Source organism: Notolepis coatsorum (assembly GCF_963971535.1).
Source record: "Notolepis coatsorum genome assembly, chromosome: 14".
NCBI classification, from domain to species: Eukaryota; Metazoa; Chordata; class Actinopteri; order Aulopiformes; family Paralepididae; genus Notolepis; species Notolepis coatsorum.
The window spans coordinates 94,621,287-94,645,951 of record NC_140178.1 but is presented as its reverse complement, the minus strand read 5'-3'; the positions used below and the strand labels follow the sequence as shown (position 1 = coordinate 94,645,951).

The window sequence follows — 24,665 nt, the reverse complement described above, 5'->3', positions numbered from 1 at the left end:
AGACACACACGACCTGCAAACTGCCGCTGCTCCTCCTCCCTAGCCCCGCCCGCCCCCGTGTAGAGTTTGTAAACAAAGAGGTGCGGCTCCTCTGCTCGAGTCTGTAGTGCACTGCATTCGACCTGCGCTAACGTTAGCTACCTAGCTATCGTTACTGTTTAAACAAAATTACCCAGTCAACTATTCACGTTTAGTAGGCATTGTCTAACGGTATTTAGCCGGCTAGCTACCGATAGCTCCTGATATCAACAAATGATCCAGAAAGTCTAGTAGTTCATGTTCATACCTCAGTTAGCTTGCGTTAGCTGACGTTCGTTTACTGTTCAAAACGAAATGTCCCATTGAACTAAAGTTCTGTCTTAACGTCATCTAGCCGGCTAGCAGTAGCTACAGATAGCTCTTGATATCAATGTCTTATAACATTGATTTAATGCGTATTCGAGCTGAGGGCTTGCTGAATGTGAAACGACCAAAGCACTTAACGTTACCAATGGGGTCCCGCTGCAGCGCCGGAGAATCCTTTTGAGCTGGGCTACTAGAGTACACACAGACAGTGGAGCTGTTTGCAGATAGTGAGCATTTTGACTTGTTGCGTGGTGGCGATGTCTCGCAGTCGCAGATAATACAAGTACAAGTCTAATTATATAATATATATATTTTATAAAAAAAAAAAAAACTTTTTATATAAAATAATTTTTAATTTCTTTTTAATCAAAAACAATCGGTATCGGATCGGTATCGGCCGATATGGATCACGACGATCGGTGATCGGTATCGGTGGCAAAAAACGTGATCGGGGCATCCCTAATGGGTACAGTATACAGCTCAGTCATGAATTGAAAATGGGGGACCCTGATGTAAACAAGACGAAAGTCTTTCTCTGGTCTGCATCCCCTTAACAATTGTATGTATTGAGCTGTACTGTATCAGGGTTAGGGCTGGGCGATATGACGATATTATATAAATATCGGGTACAGTTCATTAACGATACACTTTTTCAACGTATCGTGGATATCGTGATGTTTTGCCCAAGAGGATTGTGTCGCGTCAATCTGTCCACACGTTACTCGTTCATATCTCAGCCTGTGCTGATATATGCCCATTCCGCGGTCTGTTAATAAAGTTTTCAATCAGACAGATGTATGGAAAGGCTTTTATTATAACATTCGTTGTAGTAAAATCATTATGCCTCATTTAGTCATCCTGTGAAGCACTGGTCTCCTACTCGACGGCCGCGGGGAGCTAACGTTAGTAGCTTTGTTGATGTTCAGCACACGGGACATTCAGGAAGTCAAAAACTAATAACGCTTGCCGATTGGTGCTAAGAACAGCAGGGTGGGTGCAAGCGGTGTGACGTCATTGGCAGACTCGACTGTCAATCAAAATGATTATGTTTCCGTCAGAATGAATGAATGAAAAATGTATTAAAAGGTTGCAGAATGGGTACAATACAGTACAGGAGGATGAAGACCAGAAAAAGACTTTCGGCTTTTTTACATAAGGGTCCTCCATTTTCAATTCATCAAAACATTTAGAGACATACATATATACAGTAGTTTCATAAAAATGCTAAAATGCTATTTATTGATTGATTGATTTAGAACTTTAACATATTGCAGAATGGGTACAGTACAGCTCAATACATACAATTGTTAAGGGGATGCAGACCAGAGAAAGACTTTAGTCTTGTTTACATCAGGGTCCCCCATTTTCAATTCATCATATTTCATATCTAAATCATATAATATCTCATATGCAATATATAATCTAATAATCTAAATCTAATATAAAAATGCTAAATGCATGGGTATTTTATTTTGTCTTTAATGTTAGCTTGCAAACTCAAATACTGTCTTGGTAAGCCTCATAATGAATTGTTTGGGGTAAAAAAGAAAAACATCGTGATGTGTATCGTGTATCGCCGAAAGGTCAGAAAATATCGTGATATCATATTTAGGCCATATCGCCCAGCCCTAATCAGGGTCCCCCATTTTCAATTAATCAGGACATACATGACATACAGATAGACAGTACTGCTACATCTATACATTTATGACATACCAGATTTGCAAATACAGTACTGTTTGTGATACAAAAAGAGTCCAGAAAAGAGAGTAGGCCTATATACATTTGACATAGAAACTGTACATTGGAGGAGGTTGGGTAGGTGGGGGGGGGGCTGTACATTGGAGGTGGTTCGGGGGGGGGGGGGTTGGGTAGGAGGGGTGACACCCTTTATAATTCAAACTATTTCAGCCCTGAAATGCATTCTGATAAACTGGATTAAGGATAAGCCTCCATTTTTACAAATGTGGTATAGAGATGGTTTGCTTTTCCTTTTTGCTTGCTTCTTTTTGTTTTGTTTTTGCTTGCTTATGGTGTGGATGATGGCATAGAGATGAACTGGAGGACCCCCCCTCCATTGTCCCAATGTGTGTTTTTGTAATGTAAGTAACTGTACGTGAAAAATATATATAAAAAAATATATATATATAAAAAAAGAACTAAAAAGAACTAAATTAGTTCATTTTTGAAACCATGAACTTTAGTTCAAAAGTTTGAATTATGAACTATGAACTGAACTAGTTCATTTAAAAAATTGTGAACTGTGAACTGAACTAGTTCATGTAGAAAGTGAACTTTCCCAACACTGCACATATTTCTAGGGGCATATGCAAGCAATATGGTCGCACTGTAGAGCCCTGCTTAGAGTAGACGACAGAGTACAGCAACTTGCAATGGGCCTGGTCTACAAGATACATTACACCACTAAGGTACCCATTAGGCTTGGGCGGTATGACGGTATTACGGTATACCAGGGTATTTAGAAATACAGACGGTATTGAAAATCAATACCGTCAAAATCACAGATGCGTTTCAGTTTCCATTACACTGAAACAGAGTTTTGACAGTGGTTGGTTGTAGTGCACACACAGCAGGCGCCAGCAGAGGGCGAGACCAGTCCTCACTAGTGGAGCGAGCACACGCAGAGCTGGTTGTCTACACACAGGAGGACGCAAACGATAGGGGGAAAACCCGCTAAAATCAGTGGTGGAAATTAAATGAGACACGCTTGCCGTTGCTGGTGCTGCGGGCTAACTGGCTATTCTGAGAGCTAACTGTTGTGTATGTGTTCACGCTTTACGGTAATGTTGCGACAGTGCTGTGAAAATACTGTAAAGCGTTAGCTCTCAGAATGGTAGCCAGAAGCCTGCAGCTCCTAGTACTACTATCGTTAGCTCTCAGAATGGTAGCCAGAAGCCCGCAGCTCCTAGTACTACTATCGTTAGCTCTCAGAATGGTAGCCAGAAGCCCGCAGCTCCTAGTACTACTATCGTTAGCTCTCAGAATGGTAGCCAGAAGCCTGCAGCTCCTAGTACTACTATCGTTAGCTCTCAGAATGGTAGCCAGAAGCCCAAAAAAATTTATACATTCACTGTGTTCTGCCTCATTTATTGATGAAACGAAACCAACATCAACACAATGTACCACCAAGAGCGGAGAGTTTATGTCTCTCAAAAAGCGAGAGACTAACGTTACCGCTGTTGTTGTTGTGGTTAGCTTACATGCTAACGTCAATGGGATCGACAATAGCATTGTGGCTAGGCTAGCTCCCATGGCTTAGTAGAGCTAGTTGAATGGATAAACTCCACTCCCATCTCCAGTCCAACACCCTCTATGAACCCCTTCAGTCTGGCTTCCGTCCCGCTCACAGCACCGAAACCGCACTGGTTAAGGTCATCAACGACCTCCTCATCTCCGCTGACTCCAGTGCCCTCAACATCCTGATCCTACTCGATCTCAGTGCAGCCTTTGACACAGTGTGTCACTCCATCCTCCTCCAAAGGCTGCACCAACTGGGTGTTGAGGGCACAGCACTTGACTGGTTCTCCTCCTACCTCACTGACAGACACCAATTCATCTCCCTCTCCGGCCACACCTCCTCCCCCTCCCCAGTCGCACAGGGGGTCCCCCAAGGCTCAGTCCTTGGCCCCCTGCTCTTCATCTGCTACATTCTCCCCCTTGGTCACATCATCCGTAAATACCACCTCAACTTCCACTGTTACGCTGACGACACCCAAATCTACATCAGTACACAATCCCCCCACAGCCCACCCCTCAGTCACATCGAATCATGCATCACCGAACTCCAAACTTGGATGACCCACAACTTCCTCAAACTGAACAGTGACAAGACTGAACTTCTCATCATTGGCACCAAAACCACCCTCACCAGATCCGGACCCATCACACTCACCATCAACGACTCCACCATCACCCCCTCCCCCCTAGTCCGCAACCTTGGTGTCCTCCTTGACCCCACCCTCTCACTTGACCCCCACGTCCGCTCCATCGTAAAAATATCCTACTTTCACCTCCGCAACATCGCAAAAATCCGTCACTGCCTCTCCCCCCCCGCTGCTGAATCCCTCATTCACACCTTCATCTCCTCCCGCCTGGACTACTGCAACTCCCTCCTCACTGGTATCACCTCCCGCTCCCTCCATAAACTGCAAATGGTCCAAAATTCAGCCGCCCGCCTCCTCACTAACACCCGGTCCCGCGAACACATCACTCCTGTCCTCCACTCCCTCCACTGGCTCCCGATCAAACACTGCATTAACTTTAAAACACTACTCCTCACCTTCAAAGCCCTCCACAGCCTGGCCCCCCCCTACCTGACTGATCTCCTTCTCCCCTACCGCCCCACCCGTTCCCTCCGGTCCTCCTCCACTGCCTCCCTCACTGTCCCGACATCCAAGCTTAAAAACTTCGGAGATCGGGCCTTCTCTCGCACTGCACCCCGACTCTGGAACTCCCTCCCCCAGTCCATCAGAGACTCCCCTACACTCTCCACCTTCAAAGCTCGCCTCAAAACCCACCTGTTCTCCCTTGCCTTCAACCCCCCCCCACCCCTAAACCCCCCCCTCCCCTCCAACCTGATTGATATCTGTCTCCAGTCTTTTTTGTGCTATCAGGCTGTCTCCCCTGTTCCCCCCATGGTCTCATGTTCCTTTTGTTTTTGTTTCTTTGTTGTTTTTGTTTTTGTTTCTTCGCTTTCATTTCTTTGTTTGTACCCCTGCTCCCGACTACTGTCAGCGACTTCGGGTTATTGAGAAGCGCTATATAAATTAAATTAATTATTATTATTATTAGAATGGGTACAATTACAATACGGCTCAATACAAACAATTGTTAAGGGGCCCAGGGGGTGTAGACTGTTGTTGTTTGGCTTCTGGCTACCATTCTGAGAGCTAACGTTACTAGGATGCTGCGAGCCGGCCATCATTCAGTGATTTGTTTACTTGGTAACACAGGTTGCCCCCCCCCCCCCCCCCCCCGCTAATGAAAATGAAAGTCATACCGTCATATACCGTATACCGGGGTATTATGTCATCAAGGTATGACTGTATGAAAAAAATGATACCGCCCAAGCCTAGTACCCATGTACATGTCAAAATACTTCCCAACGGTCAGTGAATACCACGACCACAACACCAGAGGGAGTGCCACAAATTAGGGCTGGGCGACATGGCAAAAAATCATATTGCGATAACGATATGATAATGTTATCATATCACTCGATATCGATAATTATCGAAATTGTTATAAGTTAAAAAAATAAAAATATATATATTTTTTAAGATGTATGTGTATTTTGCAGAAATTCTTTGTCGTTGCCGCCATCTTTATTGTTACATCCCCTCACACTCCATTTCTCAGGCTGCAGCTGGTTTAAAAGCTAAAGTAAACCGGCTTCTCTGCTGGCTGTGGCTCCAGGGGAGTTGAACAGTTCTGGCTCTGCTAGTTTCTTTTCTATCTTTTGGCGTTTTTATGGTGGACAAACCACCAACTACTGTGTACAGACGGTTTCAAACTGTATTTTAAATTAGAAAGCAAACAAAATAAATGGACAAGAGAAAAAGAAATCTCAATTTGGTCAGTATTGTCATTTGGACAAGCAAAGCCATTACTTTAAGTTGCAGGCAAGAAATGTCCACTCTCTGGTTTTAAAACTGCCCTGTTGCAGGTCAAAAAGAAAAAAACGATTTTTTTTCTTTTCGATATCGATTATTAAAATATATCGCAATATTTATCGTTATCGTTATTAGGGATGCACGATATTGATTTTTTGACACCGATACCGATAACTTTATGCTCCTCAAGCCAATACCGATACCGATAACCGATATTTATTGTATTATAATATTTTTTTAACTGTATATATATATATATATATATATATATATATATTTTTTTTATCATTTTTTTTTTTTTTTGTATTTATAAGCTCCGACGTCATCGGTACTGCTATCGGTACTCGAGAAATTATGGAGTTGAATTTAAACGTCGCAAACTAATCTTGTTGGCAGTTGTCTGCGCGGGGAGCTCTGTGCTCTCTGCCTGCAGTGTGCTCTCTCCTCTCTTCCCCTCCCACACACACACACACACACACACACACACACACACACACACACACTCACTCACTCACTCACTCACACACACACAGACACGGGTGCTGCGCTGCCGAGTAGGCTACAGACAGCTCTGCTCTCATAATGGCGGACAGAACGAAATGTTCAAAAGTCTGGGTCTATTTTACTAAAGTCGATCTATCTATCTCTCCTCCCTCGGTCTCTCTCTGCCTGCGCGAGCGGGCTGTGCTCTTACACACACTCACTCTCACACACACACACACACACAGGTGCTGCCGAGTAGACAGCTCTGCTCTCGACAGCACCCGTGTGTGTGTGTGTGTGTGTGTGAGTGAGTGTGTGTAAGAGCACAGCCCCCTCGCGCAGGCAGAGAGAGACCGAGGGAGGAGAGATAGAAAACGGCCAACAAGATTAGTTTGCAACGTTTAAATTCCTCAAAAAAAGTCTGGGTCTATTTTACTAAAGTCGATGCTGACAACGCTCGTTGCCACAAGTGCAACAAGACATTTGCCAGTAATGTATAAGCGCTGGTACTTGTCAATGTGGCTGGCGGGGAGATAACGTTAGCTCCGAGTAGAGTACATTGCTGACAATCCAGAGGTAAATAAACGAACAAGAGCTTCTGATTGGTGGTAAGAAGAAGAGGTGGGTGCAAGCCGTGGGACGTAATTGGCAGATCGACTGTCTGTCTCCGAATGTAACGTGACTACGTCACAGCCAAGAAAGGGAGCGCTGGATTTGTGAAAAACTCCCTGTTCCTAAACCACACGCTATCAGTTTTACCACAGTACTGGCAAAACGGGAGGAGGCTATAATAAAAACAAGCGCCCTTCATCCAAATCCACCCACACCGGATTTCTTTTAACCAAGAAATGTATTATATGTTATCGGAGCTATCAATAACGTTATCGAGTTTATCGGGATGACGTCATAATTGCCGATAATTATCGTGCATCCCTAATCGTTATATCGCCCAGCCCTACCACAAATCATGTTCAACCCAGATTCGGCACAAACAAGGGTCTAAACACCTTTTTTGCAATTATGCCACATCATTGTGGAACGCCCTACCCACAGCTGTAAAAAAAAATTAATCCCTACCCACCTTCAAAACCGCTCTCAAAGAGCACCTACAGGAGGCTGCAATTTGAAACTGGCCCCCGTAAATGTCCAAACCCTCCCATCCCATCCCATCCCATCCCACCCCTCCCCCCACCCACCACCTCCCAATGTACAGTCTCCTCCCCCTCGTATGTATTTATTTTCTGTTAGGATCTTTGTTTAACAGTACTGTATATTTGCATATCGTGTATGTCACAATTGTAACAGATCTGTATGTCATAAATGCCATGATATATCTGTATATCTGTATGTTGTGTATGTCATAAATGTCATTATGAATTGAAAATGGGGGACCCTGAAAGTCTTTCTCTGGTCTGCATCCCCTTAACAATTGTGTGTATTGAGCTGTACTGTATTGTACCCATTCTACAATCTATTGTGTTCAATCAATCAATGAATCAATCAATCAAACTTGTTCAACCTCATGTCACATTGACTTACCTGGTGAATCTTCATAGTCCCGGGCACTGTATTCAGGGATGGAGGAATCAAATCCTGGGCCGAAATGATCTCATCCTCTGTTACTATGTATAGCCTTACAGATGAGTGTGTTGCCAGTTGCTCATGCAGTGTGTTGGTGTCTGGGATGCTAGTTCCATAAGCAACAAGCCGGTCTGCTAGGTTTTTGAGTGCACCCCCTACCCCATCAGGGGCACCCTTGCCATGAGATGCCTCTGAGAAGTTCCAGGTGACGTATTCAAACCCTCTCATGAAAGGCACTGTCGAGGCCAGATAGAACGCCGTCTTGTTGCGGTACTGGGAAGTGGGTCCATCTGAAATAAAATGGATGTGCTTCACTTCTGGATGTTCCTCCCGGATGGACTTGAGCACTGGATTAAGATGAGCCCACGTTGCAACAGCATCATGCTTTAGGGATGCTGACAGAGAGGCAAAAGACACATCCCCCACTCAGGTATTTGACCCCACTGTATGAAGCGTCACTTGCTGGTTCCCGCCACCAAAGTGGGTGTCTTTCACTTCCCTGGTGTACTTACAGCTATAGTTAGTGTGGGTGACACTATTGTAAAGATACTATTTATTTATTATTTATTCCGCCGATTTTTGTCCAGTAACTCCTGCCAGAGCTTTTTTTGGTCCAACTCGAGTTGCTATTACTTTTTGGAACGTTTCACTGCACCGTTTGGCTACAAATCGACTTTAAACACGAACTTTTGGTCCAGAACATTCTAGAACATTTGTGATGTCACAGTAACTTGTCATAATAGAACATTTGTGATGTCACAGTATGATGTCATAATAGAACATTCTAGAACATTAGTGATGGCACAGTATGATGTCATAATAGAACATTAGTGATGTCACACTATGATGTCATAATAGAACATTCTAGACACAGTATGATGTCATAATAGAACATTCTAGAACATTTGTGTTCTATATATAGAGCAATTCTAACAATTCTCTCAGTTCTCATTCTGAAGAAGAATCAGGACTGACACATAGACTGAAGCCTGCATTTCTCAAACAAGAGGCCTAAGGTGAGTGTCCACAATTTAATGTTCTAGAATGTTCTATTATGACATCATACTGTGACATCACAAATGTTCTAGAATGTTCTATTATGACTAGGGATGTCTGATATTATCTGCCTACCGATATTATTGGCCGATATCGGCATTAAAATGTGATATCGGAAAATATCGGTATCTGTTTTCAATATTTTCTTTTTATAAATATTTCTAGAACCTTTATTTACCCAGGCAAGTAAGAACAAATTCTGATTTTATTTATTGTCAAAAGTATGCATAATGTTGTGTTAATTCCACAACAAGAGATATGTAATGTTAATTACCTGAAATTATTCAGTTTTTTGGGGGGGAAACCCTGCATATATCGGTATCGTAAATTAAGAGTTGGACAATATCGGTATATCGGTATCGGTAAAAAAGCCAATATCGAGCATCCCTAATTATGACATCATACTGTGACATCACAAATGTTCTAGAATGATCTATTATGACAGCATACTGTGACATCACAAATGTTCTATTATGACATCATACTGTGACATCACAAATGTTCTAGAATGATCTATTATGACAGCATACTGTGACATCACAAATGTTCTAGAATGTTCTATTATGCCTCATACTGTGACATCACAAATGTTCTAGAATGTTCTATTATGACTAGGGATGTCTGATATTATCTGCCTACCGATATTATCGGCCGATATCGGCATTAAAATGTGATATCGGAAAATATCGGTATCTGTTTTCAATATTTTCTTTTTATAAATATTTCTAGAACCTTTATTTACCCAGGCAAGTAAGAACAAATTCTGATTTTATTTATTGTCAAAAGTATGCATAATGTTGTGTTAATTCCACAACAAGAGATATGTAATGTTAATTACCTGAAATTATTCAGTTTTTTGGGGGGGAAACCCTGCATATATCGGTATCGTAAATTAAGAGTTGGACAATATCGGTATATCGGTATCTGTAAAAAAGCCAATATCGAGCATCCCTAATTATGACATCATACTGTGACATCACAAATGTTCTAGAATGATCTATTATGACAGCATACTGTGACATCACAAATGTTCTATTATGACATCATACTGTGACATCACAAATGTTCTAGAATGATCTATTATGACAGCATACTGTGACATCACAAATGTTCTAGAATGTTCTATTATGCCATCATACTGTGACATCACAAATGTTCTAGAATGTTCTATTATGACTAGGGATGTCTGATATTATCGGCCGATATCGGCATTAAAATGTGATATCGGAAAATATCGGTATGTTTTCAATATTTATTTTTTTAATTTTTTTTAACATTTCTAGAACCTTTATTTACCCAGGCAAGTAAGAACAAATTCTGATTTAATTTATTGTCAAAAGTATGCATAATGTTGTGTTAATTCCACAACAAGAGATATGTAATGTTATTTACCTGAAATTATTCAGTTTTTTGGGGGGGAAACCCTGCATATATCGGTATCGGAAATTAAGAGTTGGACAATATCGGTATCGGTAAAAAAGCCAATATCGAGCATCCCTAATTATGACATCATACTGTGACATCACAAATGTTCTAGAATGATCTATTATGACATTATACTGTGACATCACAAATGTTCTAGAATGTGCTATTATGTCATCATACTGTGACATCACAAATGTTCTAGAATGTTCTATTATGACAGCATACAGTAACATCACAAATTTTCTAGAATGATCTATTATGACTGCATACTGTGACATCACAAATGTTCTAGAATGTGCTATTATGACATCATACTGTGACATCACAAATGTTCTAGAATGTTTATTATGACATCATACTGTGACATCACAAATGTTCTAGAATGATCTATTATGACAGCATACTGTGACATCACAAATGTTCTAGAATGTTCTATTATGACATCATACTGTGACATCACAAATGTTCTAGAATGTTCTATTATGCTATCATACCGTAACATCACAAATGTTCTAGAATGTCTATGACATCATACTGTGACATCACAAATGTTATATTATGACATCATACTGTGACATCACAAATGTCCTATTATGACATCATACTATGATATCACAAATGTTCTAGAATGGTCTATTATGACATCATACTGTGACATCACAAATGTTCTAGAATGTTCTATTATGACATCATACTGTGACATCACAAATGTTCTAGAATGTTCTGCCATTCATTCTTTATGACCAACATTTCCCGTTTAAAGTCGATTTGTAGCCAAACGGTGCGGTGAAACTTTCCAAAAAGTTATAGCAACTCGAGTTGGACCAAGCCGTTTTTTTTTAATCCACCTTTTCACCCTTTATTTTCTATTTTTCTCCCATCCCAATTTCGCCTCGCCAATTCTCCCTTCAATTCACCCCTCGAACCCAGCATCTCCTGCGTTAGTGGCGAGCGTCTTGCCCACTGCGCCACTTACTGGTGCTGGATGTTATACACATGAATGGCCAGTATATTTACATGGTCCTGAGTGAGGTCAACAAGTTTGTCGATAGATGTGTGTCTTCTCCAGTGCTGTGTTTTTGACATTCGTCTCCTCCAGTGCACCATCTTTTCCCTTTTTTGTGATTTTACCTGTCCGGGTAACCCACTGGTCCCAGGAAATTATGTTTCCCTTGGTTGATGGATCAATAGTTGTAGGGAAGGTTTTGCCTTGGCATTGAATGCACATTCCTGCATCACTTGAGCTGCAGACACAGAACTCAACTATTTCAGTTGTGGATGGTGTGGCAACAATCCCAAGCTGGTGAAGCTTCTTGATTTTTTATTGGAAATTCTCGTGGATTTTGCAGGCACAGGTTTCTCTTTGGGAAATGTTGGGTCTCACGGCCCAAAAGGGCTTCAGTCTGCAGAACTGAGCCCTTGAGAGTTTGTAGCGAGGATGCTGACTGAAACATTTTACATGTAGTCTCTCCATAGTGTCAGTCAGTGCGGACTTCCCCTGTTTTGCCATTGATGACGGTTGAGTTGTCATCCTGGTGCAAGAAACGACTCACAACATGTCCCATCAATTGTCTCTGGCTGTTGTTGGGCAGGGTCTTGGGCTCTCTCCGGTGGGTGGCTCTCTTCTCAATGGTGCCTATCAAAGGTGCTGGTCCTTTTTTGTTTTTTCTTGTAGCCTTCTAAGCTGCTTCGTTAGGTTAGAGTATTTTCGGGACTGGATTTCCAGTTGATCTTTTGTCGCCCTCAGTTTTGACCTCAGTGAGGTTATGGTTGCCTTCCTTTTTCTTCCTGCTTTGGGGGTGGAGGTCTGCTCTGGTGTTGGGCAGTTCAAAGGTGGCTCGGGAGGGCTTGGTACTACCTGGACATCCTGCATCCTCCTTTGTCTTCTTGCTTTGGGGGTGGACGTCTGCTCTGGTGTTGGGCAGTTTGATGGCAGTTCTGGTGGGCTTGGTGGTACCGGTAGGCCTCCATCTTGCTCCGGTACCTGTGCGGCATCTGGCTCATTGATGGAGGGAGGGGTCAAATCCAAGATGGCATTCAGTGTTTTATTTTTAGCATAATGCCTGTTTGAATTTTCTCTCCATTGTTTTTGTTTCCTTTCATATTGTTTGGAGGTAAGATCTTCCATTTTCTTGATCTTACCATTTTCCTTCGTTTTTGATATCTAGAAATGGAAAGGAAGCATACCATAAAATTAGGAAAAACATATATGGACAGACCCTACACTAGTGTGTGACATCATATGTGTGTCCTACAGTAGGGTTCTCTCTCTGTGTGTGTGTGTGTGTGTGTGTGTGTGTGTGTGTGTGTGTGTGTGTGTGTGTGTGTGACACACGTGTGGTGTGGTGTGTGTGTGTGTCCTACAGTAGGGACTGAAATGGCTTACAAAGTGCGAGTGTGTACACATCCTCTAGTAAGGGCCAGAAAGCTGGACATCCTATCAACTAAATGGCTTGTATGAGGCTTCCTATAAACTAGCATGTTTGCTAATGACTGTACCATTTCCAACCCCCCTAACCTCTCTCTCTCCTTCCTTCTGTACTCGTCCAGCAGGTCAGGGTTGTTGTAAACCTTTTCTCTGAATTTTGCTAGCCTAGCCTTTGCTAACGCTTTCTTTTTCTCAGTGGCTGACTGTCTGCAATGAAACAGGAAAGTTAGTAAATTACATCAAAATGAACTGTTGATGATACACATTTTATTATTACTATGTAATTACAACCTTATGAACACTTAATGTTGAAGTGTTACCAACTATTACTATTTAATGACAAAGTTATGTGATGTGTTACCAAATTCTCATTGCAGAAAGAGAAGTTCTCATTACCGAAACACCCATTAAAATGTTGCGGTATATGAGAAGTGTGTTGCGGAGGATGAGAGGAGTTAGCATTTTTAGCTAACAATGGAGAAGCCATGATGACATCGGCAAAAAAATGTCATGGTACATGTTAGGAATGTATTAACCTTTGTATTGATCAAATATTGATGATCAAAACTAATAAAGTAATACTTCATGTTTCAGTAATGAGAATACATTTTGTCGTGTGCAAGGGCTGAAGCGGGAAGTTAGAACTTTTAAGTGTTAACCATTGAGGTGACTTCACTTACCTTGTAGCCATCTTCTAGCTTGTCTTCTTTGTGATGCATCATGCGACAATACAACCTTATTTAAAAAATACTGTAGTCTTAACAGGAAGGTGAAAACTGTTGCAGAGAATGAGAACTGCATCCATGGACATTATGTTTTCCACAAAAAAATCATTAATTTGTAAATTTTATTGTATAATTCATCAGAATTTCCTTGACACAAATAAATAAACAATATTAATAAAGTTTTAGAGAAACATTTTGAGTTTATTAAATATAAAATTAAGTCAATGGTCCATAGAAATCAATGTGGACGCATTGCGCTAATGAGAATTTAGGCACAAAATGTACTAAAATATTAAAATAATTAATTGTTATGAGTAAACAACTCATTGTACAAGAAAGAGCACATTTTTATCTTTAATATTATGTTTTGTTTACTTAAATAAATGGTAACCTTTATTTAGAAAAGATCACGGCTAGGGATGTCCGATATTATCGGCCTACCGATATTATCGTCCGATATTGGCATTAAAATGTGATATCGGAAAGTATCGGTTTAAAAAAAAAAAACAATAAAAAAAAAAAAACTTTTCTGTAACCTTTATTTACCCAGGCAAGCAAGTAAGAACAAATTCTGATTTTATTTATTGTCAAAAGTATGCATAATGTTGTGTTAATTCCAGCCACGTTGGAACTTTAAATCGGTAGGGGGTGCTGGGGGGTCGCCAGATGATTAATTTTTTTAATTTTTTTTTGGTCAGGCCACTGAACTTAGAAGCAGGCCAGGCCAGTGTTTCTAGTTGCACCAGCGCAATAGTTAGATAACCTAGGTGGGGAACAACCAGGAGATCACTGCAACTCACACAAGTTGGAGAACTATCTCTCTCTCTCTCTCTTGCTCTCACACACACACAAAGGGAGCCGCATGTGATTGGTGGAGGCAGGATCCTTACGAAAAACTGCTAATCATTGACACATGCTAGCCAATAATCCCCCCCAGAAAAATGTACTTTGCATTTGATATATTGCAAATATATGCCATCACACACACTGGCATTTAAAGGTCAACCTCCACGTTGTATTTTTGTTCAATAAACAATGTGGACTAGGCCAACAGTGACTTTCATGAAGAATTGTAAAAAAAAGTATTGAAATTGACCCAGTTTTAGCGTTTTTATCAAAACATTTTGTCTGCCCAACACAATCAACATGCACTTGCATATTTTAATCAATGGTTTATAACGTGCACGTGTAATGTCGTCACAACAGGTATTGGTCACCAGGGGTATCACCAGGGGGCGCTGAGAGTCACACAGCTAGTGGCAGGCAGAGAGCCTTGCTACCATAGATATATGCTTGCTACTACTAGCCGAATGGAAATGTATCTGTTTCACCTCACTATTGCTCCGTGATTATAGCCATCCATCCATCTCTAAAGCTAACCACGTTACCATATTTGTAATAATGTAAATCATTGTGTCGTTGTACACATTGTGTTTATAACGTTAGTAGATAACATAGCTTAGCTTGGTAGCTATTGTGCTAACAACATATCCCGACATCCGGCTCGCTGGCCGGCATGAACGGCCGACCCAAAATGGTTCTCTCCTCTCTGTACACCCCGACCCGACCCCACGGGTGCCCTGCCGGGGGGCCCATGGACGCGACGGCGGCGGCAGCCGCAGGGCGCCCGAGCCCGCAAAGGCTAGTGTTACACGATAGCTATGAGCTAACTAGCGCTGCGGGCTCCGGCGCCCTGCGGCCGCCGCTGTTGTCGAGTCCACAAGCTTCACTCTGTGCATCAGTCACGAAAGGGGCTATGATGAGCTTGGCAAGCCAGAGTAAAACACAGTTTTCATTCAATCAATCAATAACAACATTAACCAGACTCTCGTTGTGTCTATTATGCTAACGCTAACGTTACCTCATTGTGTCTATTCTACACAGATAGCCTCTCGTGTCTATCTGCTAACGTTAGCATTAGGCTAACTAACGTTACGTCCCTAACCCCCAACAACAAGCGTAACTAATCAGCGATCTTTTTGTCAGACTAAACTCTCCGCTCGGTGGCAAATTGTGTTGATGTCGGTTTTGTTTCATCAATAAATGAGGCAGAATACACAGTGACTGTATCCTTTTTTATTGCACTCGTTTCTTGCTGCAAACATACAAAAGATATCCTACGCGAGACATTAAAGATGGCGGAGCGGACATTCTGTTTTCGTTCAGACTCCCCAAACAGTGACGTCACGCGTCTCTCTTCTGACCAATCAGTGGTCTGCAGTTTTTCACGTGTCATTTCTGGAGCTCTCATGCTGATCACCAGCAGCCCCGCCTCCCCACACGGAGACAAACTGAGTACTTTATTTTAGTGGAAAAGCAACATTAGATTCGGCTCATTAATATGCAAGCCACACCTGTTGTGACGTCGGCGTTTTGATAAGCTTTTTTGATTCGCGCGTGCATGTTATTCGTGCGTGGACCTTTTTAACTCTTTCAGAGTGGCATTTCCGGTGTCAAATGGAAATAAATAAATAATGAAATTATATACCAATGATGTAAACTACCCATAATTGATCAGTAGGGTTTAACCTAGAGGTTGGCCTTTAAAGGGTTAGAATTATAAAATGAATATGTGGTGTTATGATCAGGGCTGAAGTTGAATAAAATATTGTATTTATCAATTACAAAAAACTGAAAATCCATAAAAATCTGTGTTGTTGCTAATCATACTTATGCTAGCCTGTTTTTTAACAATAATTTGTGATGCCTTCACAAACACTGGCATTTAAAGGGTACAAATAAAAAAAGAATCCTGCACCAGAATGCAGGAAATGAAGTCTTTGTAACAAAAAAATTCCTGGTAGGGGACCCCCTGCTTAAAAAGTGGCCTGACTGGGGCTATATTTCCTGGCCTGAATGATTTCCCCAGTCCGGCCCTGGTTAAAAGCCTCCAATGCTTATTAGTGTGTGTGCGTTTGAACGTTTGCATGTTTCAACCATACATTTCCGTTTACAATTTTTTATTTTCTTTTACCTCCTATTTTTTTTTACACCTTTTTCTTTTGGGTCGCGGCCTGAAAAGTTTGGGAACCCCTGGTCTAGCCTGTACCCCCCAGACATGTTGCTGGCCCCGTCAAAACAGTATCCTATCAGCCTCTCCATGGGCAGGTCGAGGCGTAAAAGTATTTTATACACAAAAACAGCGTCTCGGCTGTTGTGTCTGGGCCGGGCATTGTAAAAACCCCAAAAGAAGTTCTGAGCTTCCAAGTTGTCATCGGCGAACTGTATATTACATGAGAATTGTTCTTTTCCAGTGAGTGACATCAGTGGTTCCGTCAGCGCTCAAGCCAAAGAATGGGCTTTTGGATGCTTTGCCTCTAATTTGTCGCTGAATATCATGGGCAAACAGCTGTAAGATTTCGTTTTGGATGTTGTTGGACAAACTTATAATATACAGTGTTACAGTTATACAGTTACAGTATATACAAATATATAAATACTGTCATAAAAAAAAACATAAAAAAAAATATATATATATATTTTTGCAATAACTGAGGGGCGGGTGGTGCAGCACCCCCCGCACCCCCTCCCTTCCAACGTGCCTGGTTAATTCCACAACAAGAGATATGTAATGTTAATTACCTGAAATTATTCCGTTTTTGGGGGGGGGGGGGGAGGGAACCCTGCATATATCGGTATCGGTTGATATTGGTATCGGAAATTAAGAGTTGGACAATATCGGTATATCGGTATCGGTAAAAAAGCCAATATCGAGCATCCCTAATCACGGCCATGGTAAATCATTGATTTCATGAGAATGACCCCGCTAACACTGCCAATTGTGTTAGTATGGACGGTCGGCCAACCCGGAAGCACCACAGCTGGATTCGATCCCACTGTCTCTGTGGTGGTAGACAGACGCTTAGTCCGCTGCACTACCCGGCCGCCCTATAAATGTATGTTATGGCAATTCATGATGTATTATTTTTGTAATGTCTCTCTCTCTCTCTCTCTCTCTCTCTCTCTCTCTCTCTCTCTCTCTCTCTCTCTCTCTCTCTCTCTCTTATGTATATAGGTATTAATCATTGTCACTGTAATGCTCTCTCACTTTCTGTTACAACCTCTCTCCCCTCCTACTCCTTCCACTAAGCGCTTGTCTCTCTCTCTTGTCTCTCCTAGGTGATGTCCTGGTCATGTGTGCAGCTTGCTCGCTGTGTATGGAGATGTTTTTAACAGACACAGTTCTGGAGGACTCAGGAACACCACACTGGGCTGGAGAAGCCTCATAAACACACACACTCCCTCACGCACTTGCACATACACACACACACACACCCTCTCCACCGCCGTGCTGTGAGACACAAACGCACGGACACAGAACAGACTCTTCACCCTGAAGCGCACATACACCCAGAGTGTGTGTGTGTGACTCACCCTCGACTCCCGTGAGTCCCAGCTCCTCTCCCGTGTGAGTGTGTACATAGTGTGTCCTCCCCCCCTCCCCTCCCCCCTCCCCCCTCCTCCGCCGCCACCATGCCGAGCTCCACGATCCGCCGGCAGATGAAGAACATGGTCAACAACTACTCGGACGCCGAGAAGAAGGTGCGCGAGTCCACGTCCAACGACCCCTGGGGGCCGTCGTCCTCGCTCATGTCGGAGATCGCCGACCTCACCTACAACGTGGTGGCCTTCAGCGAGATCATGGGCATGATCTGGAAGCGGCTGAACGACCATGGCAAGAACTGGCGCCACGTCTACAAGGCGCTGACGCTGCTCGACTACCTGATCAAGACGGGCTCGGAGCGCGTGGCGCTGCAGTGCAAGGAGAACATCTTCGCCATCCAGACGCTGAAGGACTTCCAGTTCATCGACCGGGATGGCAAGGACCAGGGCATCAACGTGCGGGAGAAGAGCAAGCAGCTGGTGGTCCTGCTGAAGGACGAGGACCGGCTCAAAGGAGAGAGGTAGGGCTCAAAATAATAATCATAATAACTAGTGATGCACGATATATCGGCCGCCGATATAATATCGGCCGATATGGCCGTTTTTTTGTACACATCGGTATCGGTGTGATATCAAGATAGGGCAAAAAGAAAAAAATATATATATATTTTTTTATCTTTTTTTATTTTTATACATGTTTTTACCTTAAATAGTTTCAAAATATCTGTCATTTCTGAAAATAAGTTACAAAAGTAAAAGAAAATGCTTTTTGGAAAATAGCTATTTATTTGATTATCATAAAAAAGATTTTTTTTCTTTTTCTTATGTTGTGGGACTTGTACAGCACTTTGGTAAACGTTGTTGTTTTTAAATGTGCTCTATAAATAAAGTGGATTGGATTAATTAATTAAGTAGCCCCTTTCGTGACTGTGACGCAGCCAACAAGGTTTCACTCGGCTGCCCTGCCTGGGTGCAGTGGGGCTGCTCTCACAGCCAACGACATGACATTACATAATTATGTTGCAACCTTCGTCTATCAAGCAAACAATTATATAAATATTTATATGTAGTTGATAGAGACAAAGGCAGAATTCGACTTAATTAAGCACGTTTTATTAAGACATATTTTTATATGGGTCGGGACACATTAAAAAAGCAGCACAATGAACACAAATCTGTCCGTCTTAGATAACAAACGGCATTGCTTCGCTTATTCGTCGACATGTCTGCTGCACATGTCCTTGTTGTTTTCAACACAGATAATCTCCACGTGCTTGTTGTAGAGAGGTGGAGTCGAGGCGCCGCTTACTTTCGTTTCATTGGAATGGAGGCGGGAAGGCGCCGCTTACTTTCGTTTCATTGGAATGGAGGCGCAAGATTTGGAGGCAAAAAATAATAATTAAAAAAATAATTAAAATTATTATAATTTTTTTACTTCGATTTTTTTTATGTTCGAAGCTTGTGCCATCGAACGAAGCTTCGAAGTATTTAAGACAGTCCTAGTTAGGACAGGCTGAAAGCAGAGGTAGGGTTAGGACAGGCTGACAGGAGAGGTAGGGTTAGGACAGGCTGAAAGGAGAGAGGTAGGGTTAGGACAGGCTGACAGGAGAGGTAGGGTTAGGACTAGGGATGGGCATTTTAAAGAAAAATCTAGATCGATTGATCGCATGCTATACTCGATTGATTGTGTATTACTCAAAAAGTATTTTTTTAACAAAAAATATATATTAGATTCTTAAAAAAAAATCTTTTACTTATTTTTGTTCATTCACGTATATATGTTTAAGGAAAACAACAAACAGTTATAATCTTACACATACATGTGAAAAGATTAAAAAAATATATATATATATATATATATATCATAAAAATGTATAATTTCGATTTTATTTATTTTTTCTCGATTTTTCTCATAGCTACGAGTTTACTCACGCCCATCCCTAGTTAGGACAGGAGAGGTAGGGTTAGGACAGGCTGACAGGAGAGGTAGTAGGGGTGGGGGGAAAAATCGATACGTAGTAGTATCGCGATACTTTGCGTGGCGATACTGTATCGATACAGGGACGCCAAGTATCGATATTTAATTATTCATTTTTCTTTTCCGTATAAGGAAGCTGCATTGTTCATTTCAATACCTGTAATAGTACAGTAGTCCACACACACACACGTGCATTCAGTTAAGTTCAGTTTGTCCAGTACATGCAACACAGATTACAGTGTTTTAGGGCTGACCCCTATTAGTTGATTAGTCGACTAATCGGTCAAAAGGAGCCGTAGTCGACTGCCAACCTCTTAGTCGAATACAAAACAAAAATAAAAAAAATAATTATAATTTTTTTTTTATTCTTTCCAAAAGAAAAGAGGCCTAGAAGCGTGGCTAACACTAATGACACTCATACCAGAGGCTAACTGCCTACGAAAACAGGCACAGAGGCACTGAAAGAGGATTTCACCCATCTAATGAACACACTAGACTAGACAAATATCAAGATGTATCCATCAGTGGACCAATTGCATGCTTTTGCAGAGGACAAGAAGCCTTCAGTCGACTCCTTCAGATCCCCACAGCCCAAATGGAATGATAATAAAAAAAAAAAAAAAAATTATATTATATTATATATATATATATTTTTTTGTCGCCCAATAGTCGACTAAAGGCAAATTTTGGCCAATCATAGTCGACCATTCTTAGTCGGGGACAGCCCTACAGTGTTTACATCTGTCTGCTTGAGAAAATACCATGTTCTGCAATAAAAATTATTGAAGTGAGATGAACAGACTGAACTTTATTTTATTAGATAAAACATGTTGACAAAGTTTTACTTTGCAGTTGAAAAAAGGTAATAAATAAAATGTGATCAACACTTACTGTAACTGAGGGGTACAATTCCCTGACTGTATTGATAAGTATGGTATCATTAAACCACTACCGCTTTATGTACTTTAACTACTGGCCACACAGTACATGATATAGATATGATGAACACTTTCCCACCATGAAACCAAGTCCACACAAATGTATAAGTCGAATATTTAATATATAGCAAAGGGTATATACAACGTTCACTTAATGACATTTATGATTTGAATGCACTTGTAAGGCAAATGAGTATTCGTAGGCAAATCAACATTGAATGTCCAATCTCTGGTTACGCAGGAAGCAAGTATACAACCTGGTTCTTTAGGGAACTATAGCGATGGTACTTAATGATTATAGCTGGATATACTAAAGGGGGTCCCGCTGGTTGTAAGTCAGTAGGGGGGGGGGGGGTTAGGAGAGCCGCTGGCGATATCCCATCTGGCCAACGATTTCTTGGGAGAATTCAGAGTGCTGAACACGGTGCCCACAGAACCTTGGTCCACAGATGAATACCGTTGGGCCCTCTTGTAGACGGTAGCTGCCGGTCCACAACGAAGAGACGTGAGGCGACCTCACTCGGGTTAGAGCGCCGTCTCACCTGGACTCCTCTCGGGGGTAGTTCCAACACTTACCAGTGTTGGCTGTTATCCATGGCATAATCAAAGCACCCAAAGCAAGTAGATAATCCAAGCCGTGTAGGGCTCGCCGTCGTCCGGGTAAGGTAATCCAATGTGCAGGTCCACTCGTCCTAGCCCAGAACTCCTCGGATGAAAGCACCACACGTGGTCTGCCCAGCCTGGTTAAGACTCTAGATAACGCGAGGAAACGATGGGGGTACTGCTCACTTTATAACTCTAACCGAACGATGCACCATACATAATAGACTATTATTAACTTAATAGAAATACGTCCCACTCGACGGTATAGTGCCAAACTATGACAATTCAACTATTAATCCACATGATGTCTCAATGCCATTCTGAGGCCAAGTTGACCATACTGCACCACACGTGTATCGTGGGTGAGGCTTAACGTCTTGCCACTAGGTTGGAGGGTAAAGAACTAAGGGCTAAGGGACTAAAAGGAAAGTTCTACTTTACTTGCGCCCAGGGGAGGAAATTAGGCCACTTTACTCGCCAATTGCGAGTATTTTTTACGTTTGGCGAGTAATTCATGAAGAGCACTCGCCAGTCTGGCGAGTACTAGTAATTACAAAACAAAACAAAAAAATCATTCTGCAATCTGCTGATTCGCTCACTGACACAAACCGAACTCTGACTCCCCCCTTGATTCCTCCCATTTGCGCCACATAATAATCAGACCATAACCAATGAACATCATCGTTGTACAGATGCGCTCTAAGCTCCTCCAATGAACACTCGTTTTCTAGAAGATGCCGCCCATCTAGGGGAAGTGGACAGACCACTGCGCGCAGACCTACAAACTCCTGCCACCGGCAGCCGGCTTGACAACGTAGACAAACTTACAAAAACACATGAGTGGATGAAAATAATTGCATGTAGAGTCGTCGCTTTCGGATATCGGTGCGGTCTGACATGGGGGCGAACAACAGCACGCGACGCGTCTCCTTCGAGTCGGATGAGAATGACAAGTCAACCAGCATTAGCCGGCTAGCTACCTAGCATGTAACAAGCTACCATAACGCGCATTCAACATAGTGGACGACTACTGAGCGGCTTTGCTTAAATGCAGCCGAGTGACATTTTATTATTACCGGGTTTCCCAGCATATCACCACTCGCCCATATGCCCTTCACAACGGTGATGTTGTCATATTTGGCATTCAGAACACACCTGCTGAACCCCTAGCGTTGTCGATTCGGTTCCAATGTATTGTCATCTTACAGCACAAGTACAGTACAACCAGAATACATTTGGCATACAACCAGAGTGCAAATGTAACAAGTCAAGTTCAAGTTGTTTTATTTAGCTATTACATTACAGTGAAATGCTTGGTTCTTTCACTGCCCAACCCAGTATTGATTGATTGATTGAAAACTTTATTAACAGATTGCAGAATGGGTACAATACAGTACAGCTCAATACACACAATTGTTAAGGGGATGCAGACCAGAGAAGGACTTTAGTCTTGTTTACATCAGGGTCCCCCATTTCAGTCCTGTTTGCTTAATGCCTTGTCCACTTCCTCCACACTCCAATATGTTATGATGAATTGAAAATGGGGGACCCTGATGTAAACAAGACGAAAGTCTTTCTCTGGTCTGCATCCCCTTAACAATTGTATGTATTGAACTGTACTGTACCCATTCTGCAATCTGTTAATAAACTTTTCAATCAATCAACCCCTTCAACCCTGCTCCTGTCAAACCTGCTCTTTCCATTCCCTCCATCATGTCCCCCCTTTCTGATGAATATTTCCTGCACTTAAGAGTCAGACACACATTCCTAGTAGTTGAGCTGTGATGAATGAAAACTTTATTTAACAGATTGCAGAATGGGTACAGTACAGTATGGCTCAATACATGCAATTGTTAAGGGGATGCAGACCAGAGAAAGACTTTTGTCTTGTTTACATCAGGGTCCCCCATTTTCAATTCATTTTCAATTCATCATTCAGTATAACCTAGACCAGCCCAACCCAGCATCTTTCACTGCCCAGTTCAGCCCAACCCAGTCCAGAATAGTTCCCTCTTTCATGTTAATATGTGATTTAATGATGTAATATTTTGAAGAGTAGAGACAGTGTGATTAATTTACTATGATTGAAAATCAATTTAGACGAAGACGTACAAAGAAGTAATTATCACAATTAGCGTTTTTTTTTGTCTGGTAAAAAATCTATTTGGCTGGTAAAAAAAATCAGATACCCGCCAGTTGGCTGGTAAGCCAAAAAGTTAGTTTCCTCCCCTGCTTGCGCCATATATATATGCGCTGTGAACAAATAGTACCATTCGTATTTCGCCAGACGTATTCCTACGCGGAACCGGGCTAGTAACGACATGTTCGTCGGCACGATTGAACTTGAACCAAGGGGCTTGGCTGCTGGCGCCAAGTTCTTGTCCAATGAGAGAATGAAACTATTATGGGCTGTTAGTAGACTAAAGGGATATTCAGTGTATATGTACAAGGAATATACAAGGGATATCAAACGATATACAAATACTATTAAATATATATCCATAAATAAATATATATATTCGGTTTAATCTGATCCTTCACAACAGCCGCCCCCTAATTAGTCCCACCTAATTAGCTAAGCAGAGACAGATTAACCGCTCTGTCTACCACTCAAGGTCCGCTGTAAGGGTCAGTCAACTCACAAAGTCGTGGGGTCATGGTCGTCATCGATAGTGTCTGGGAGTCTGGGCAGTTCTATTAGCCTCGCCACGGGTCGTGTGTAAGTTCGCCCTTGGACGAGCACCTCAGCTGCTCGGACCTTGCCATCGGCACCGGTGATCACTTTGCTTACGCGGCCAGCCGGCCACATAGCTCTGGGTAGTGACTGGTCGATAATCATGACGACTGTTCCTTCTGTCAAATTGTCTCTCTCTTTTACCCACTTCTGGCGGGTCTGTAGAGACGGTAGGTAGTGGAGTAGAAAGCTGTTCCAAAACTTGTCAGCTAGTATTTGACTGTACCTCCACATTCTTCGGCCGTTCGCTTCTTCAGGCCTGTACATTGTCTGGGGTAGCGCGGGGTCCAGCCGCCCCATCAAGAGTGTGTTGGGGGTGACTGGGTCGACATCTGCTATATCACTGGAGACGT

General features: G+C 42.2%; 1 protein-coding gene across 4 annotated transcripts in view; it reads left to right on the top strand.

Moving 5' to 3' along the window:
• epn2 (epsin 2) overlaps positions 1 to 24,665 on the top strand; it is a 124,243-nt gene that overhangs the window by 40,840 nt on the left and 58,738 nt on the right. For all 4 annotated transcript variants that reach the window (XM_084328759.1, XM_084328761.1, XM_084328760.1 and 1 more), the window contains exon 2: positions 17,796 to 18,580. In XM_084328759.1, the coding sequence (XP_084184885.1) occupies positions 18,150 to 18,580 (431 nt within the window). In that variant the 5' untranslated portion in view covers positions 17,796 to 18,149. The remainder of the gene's footprint in view (positions 1 to 17,795; positions 18,581 to 24,665) is intronic.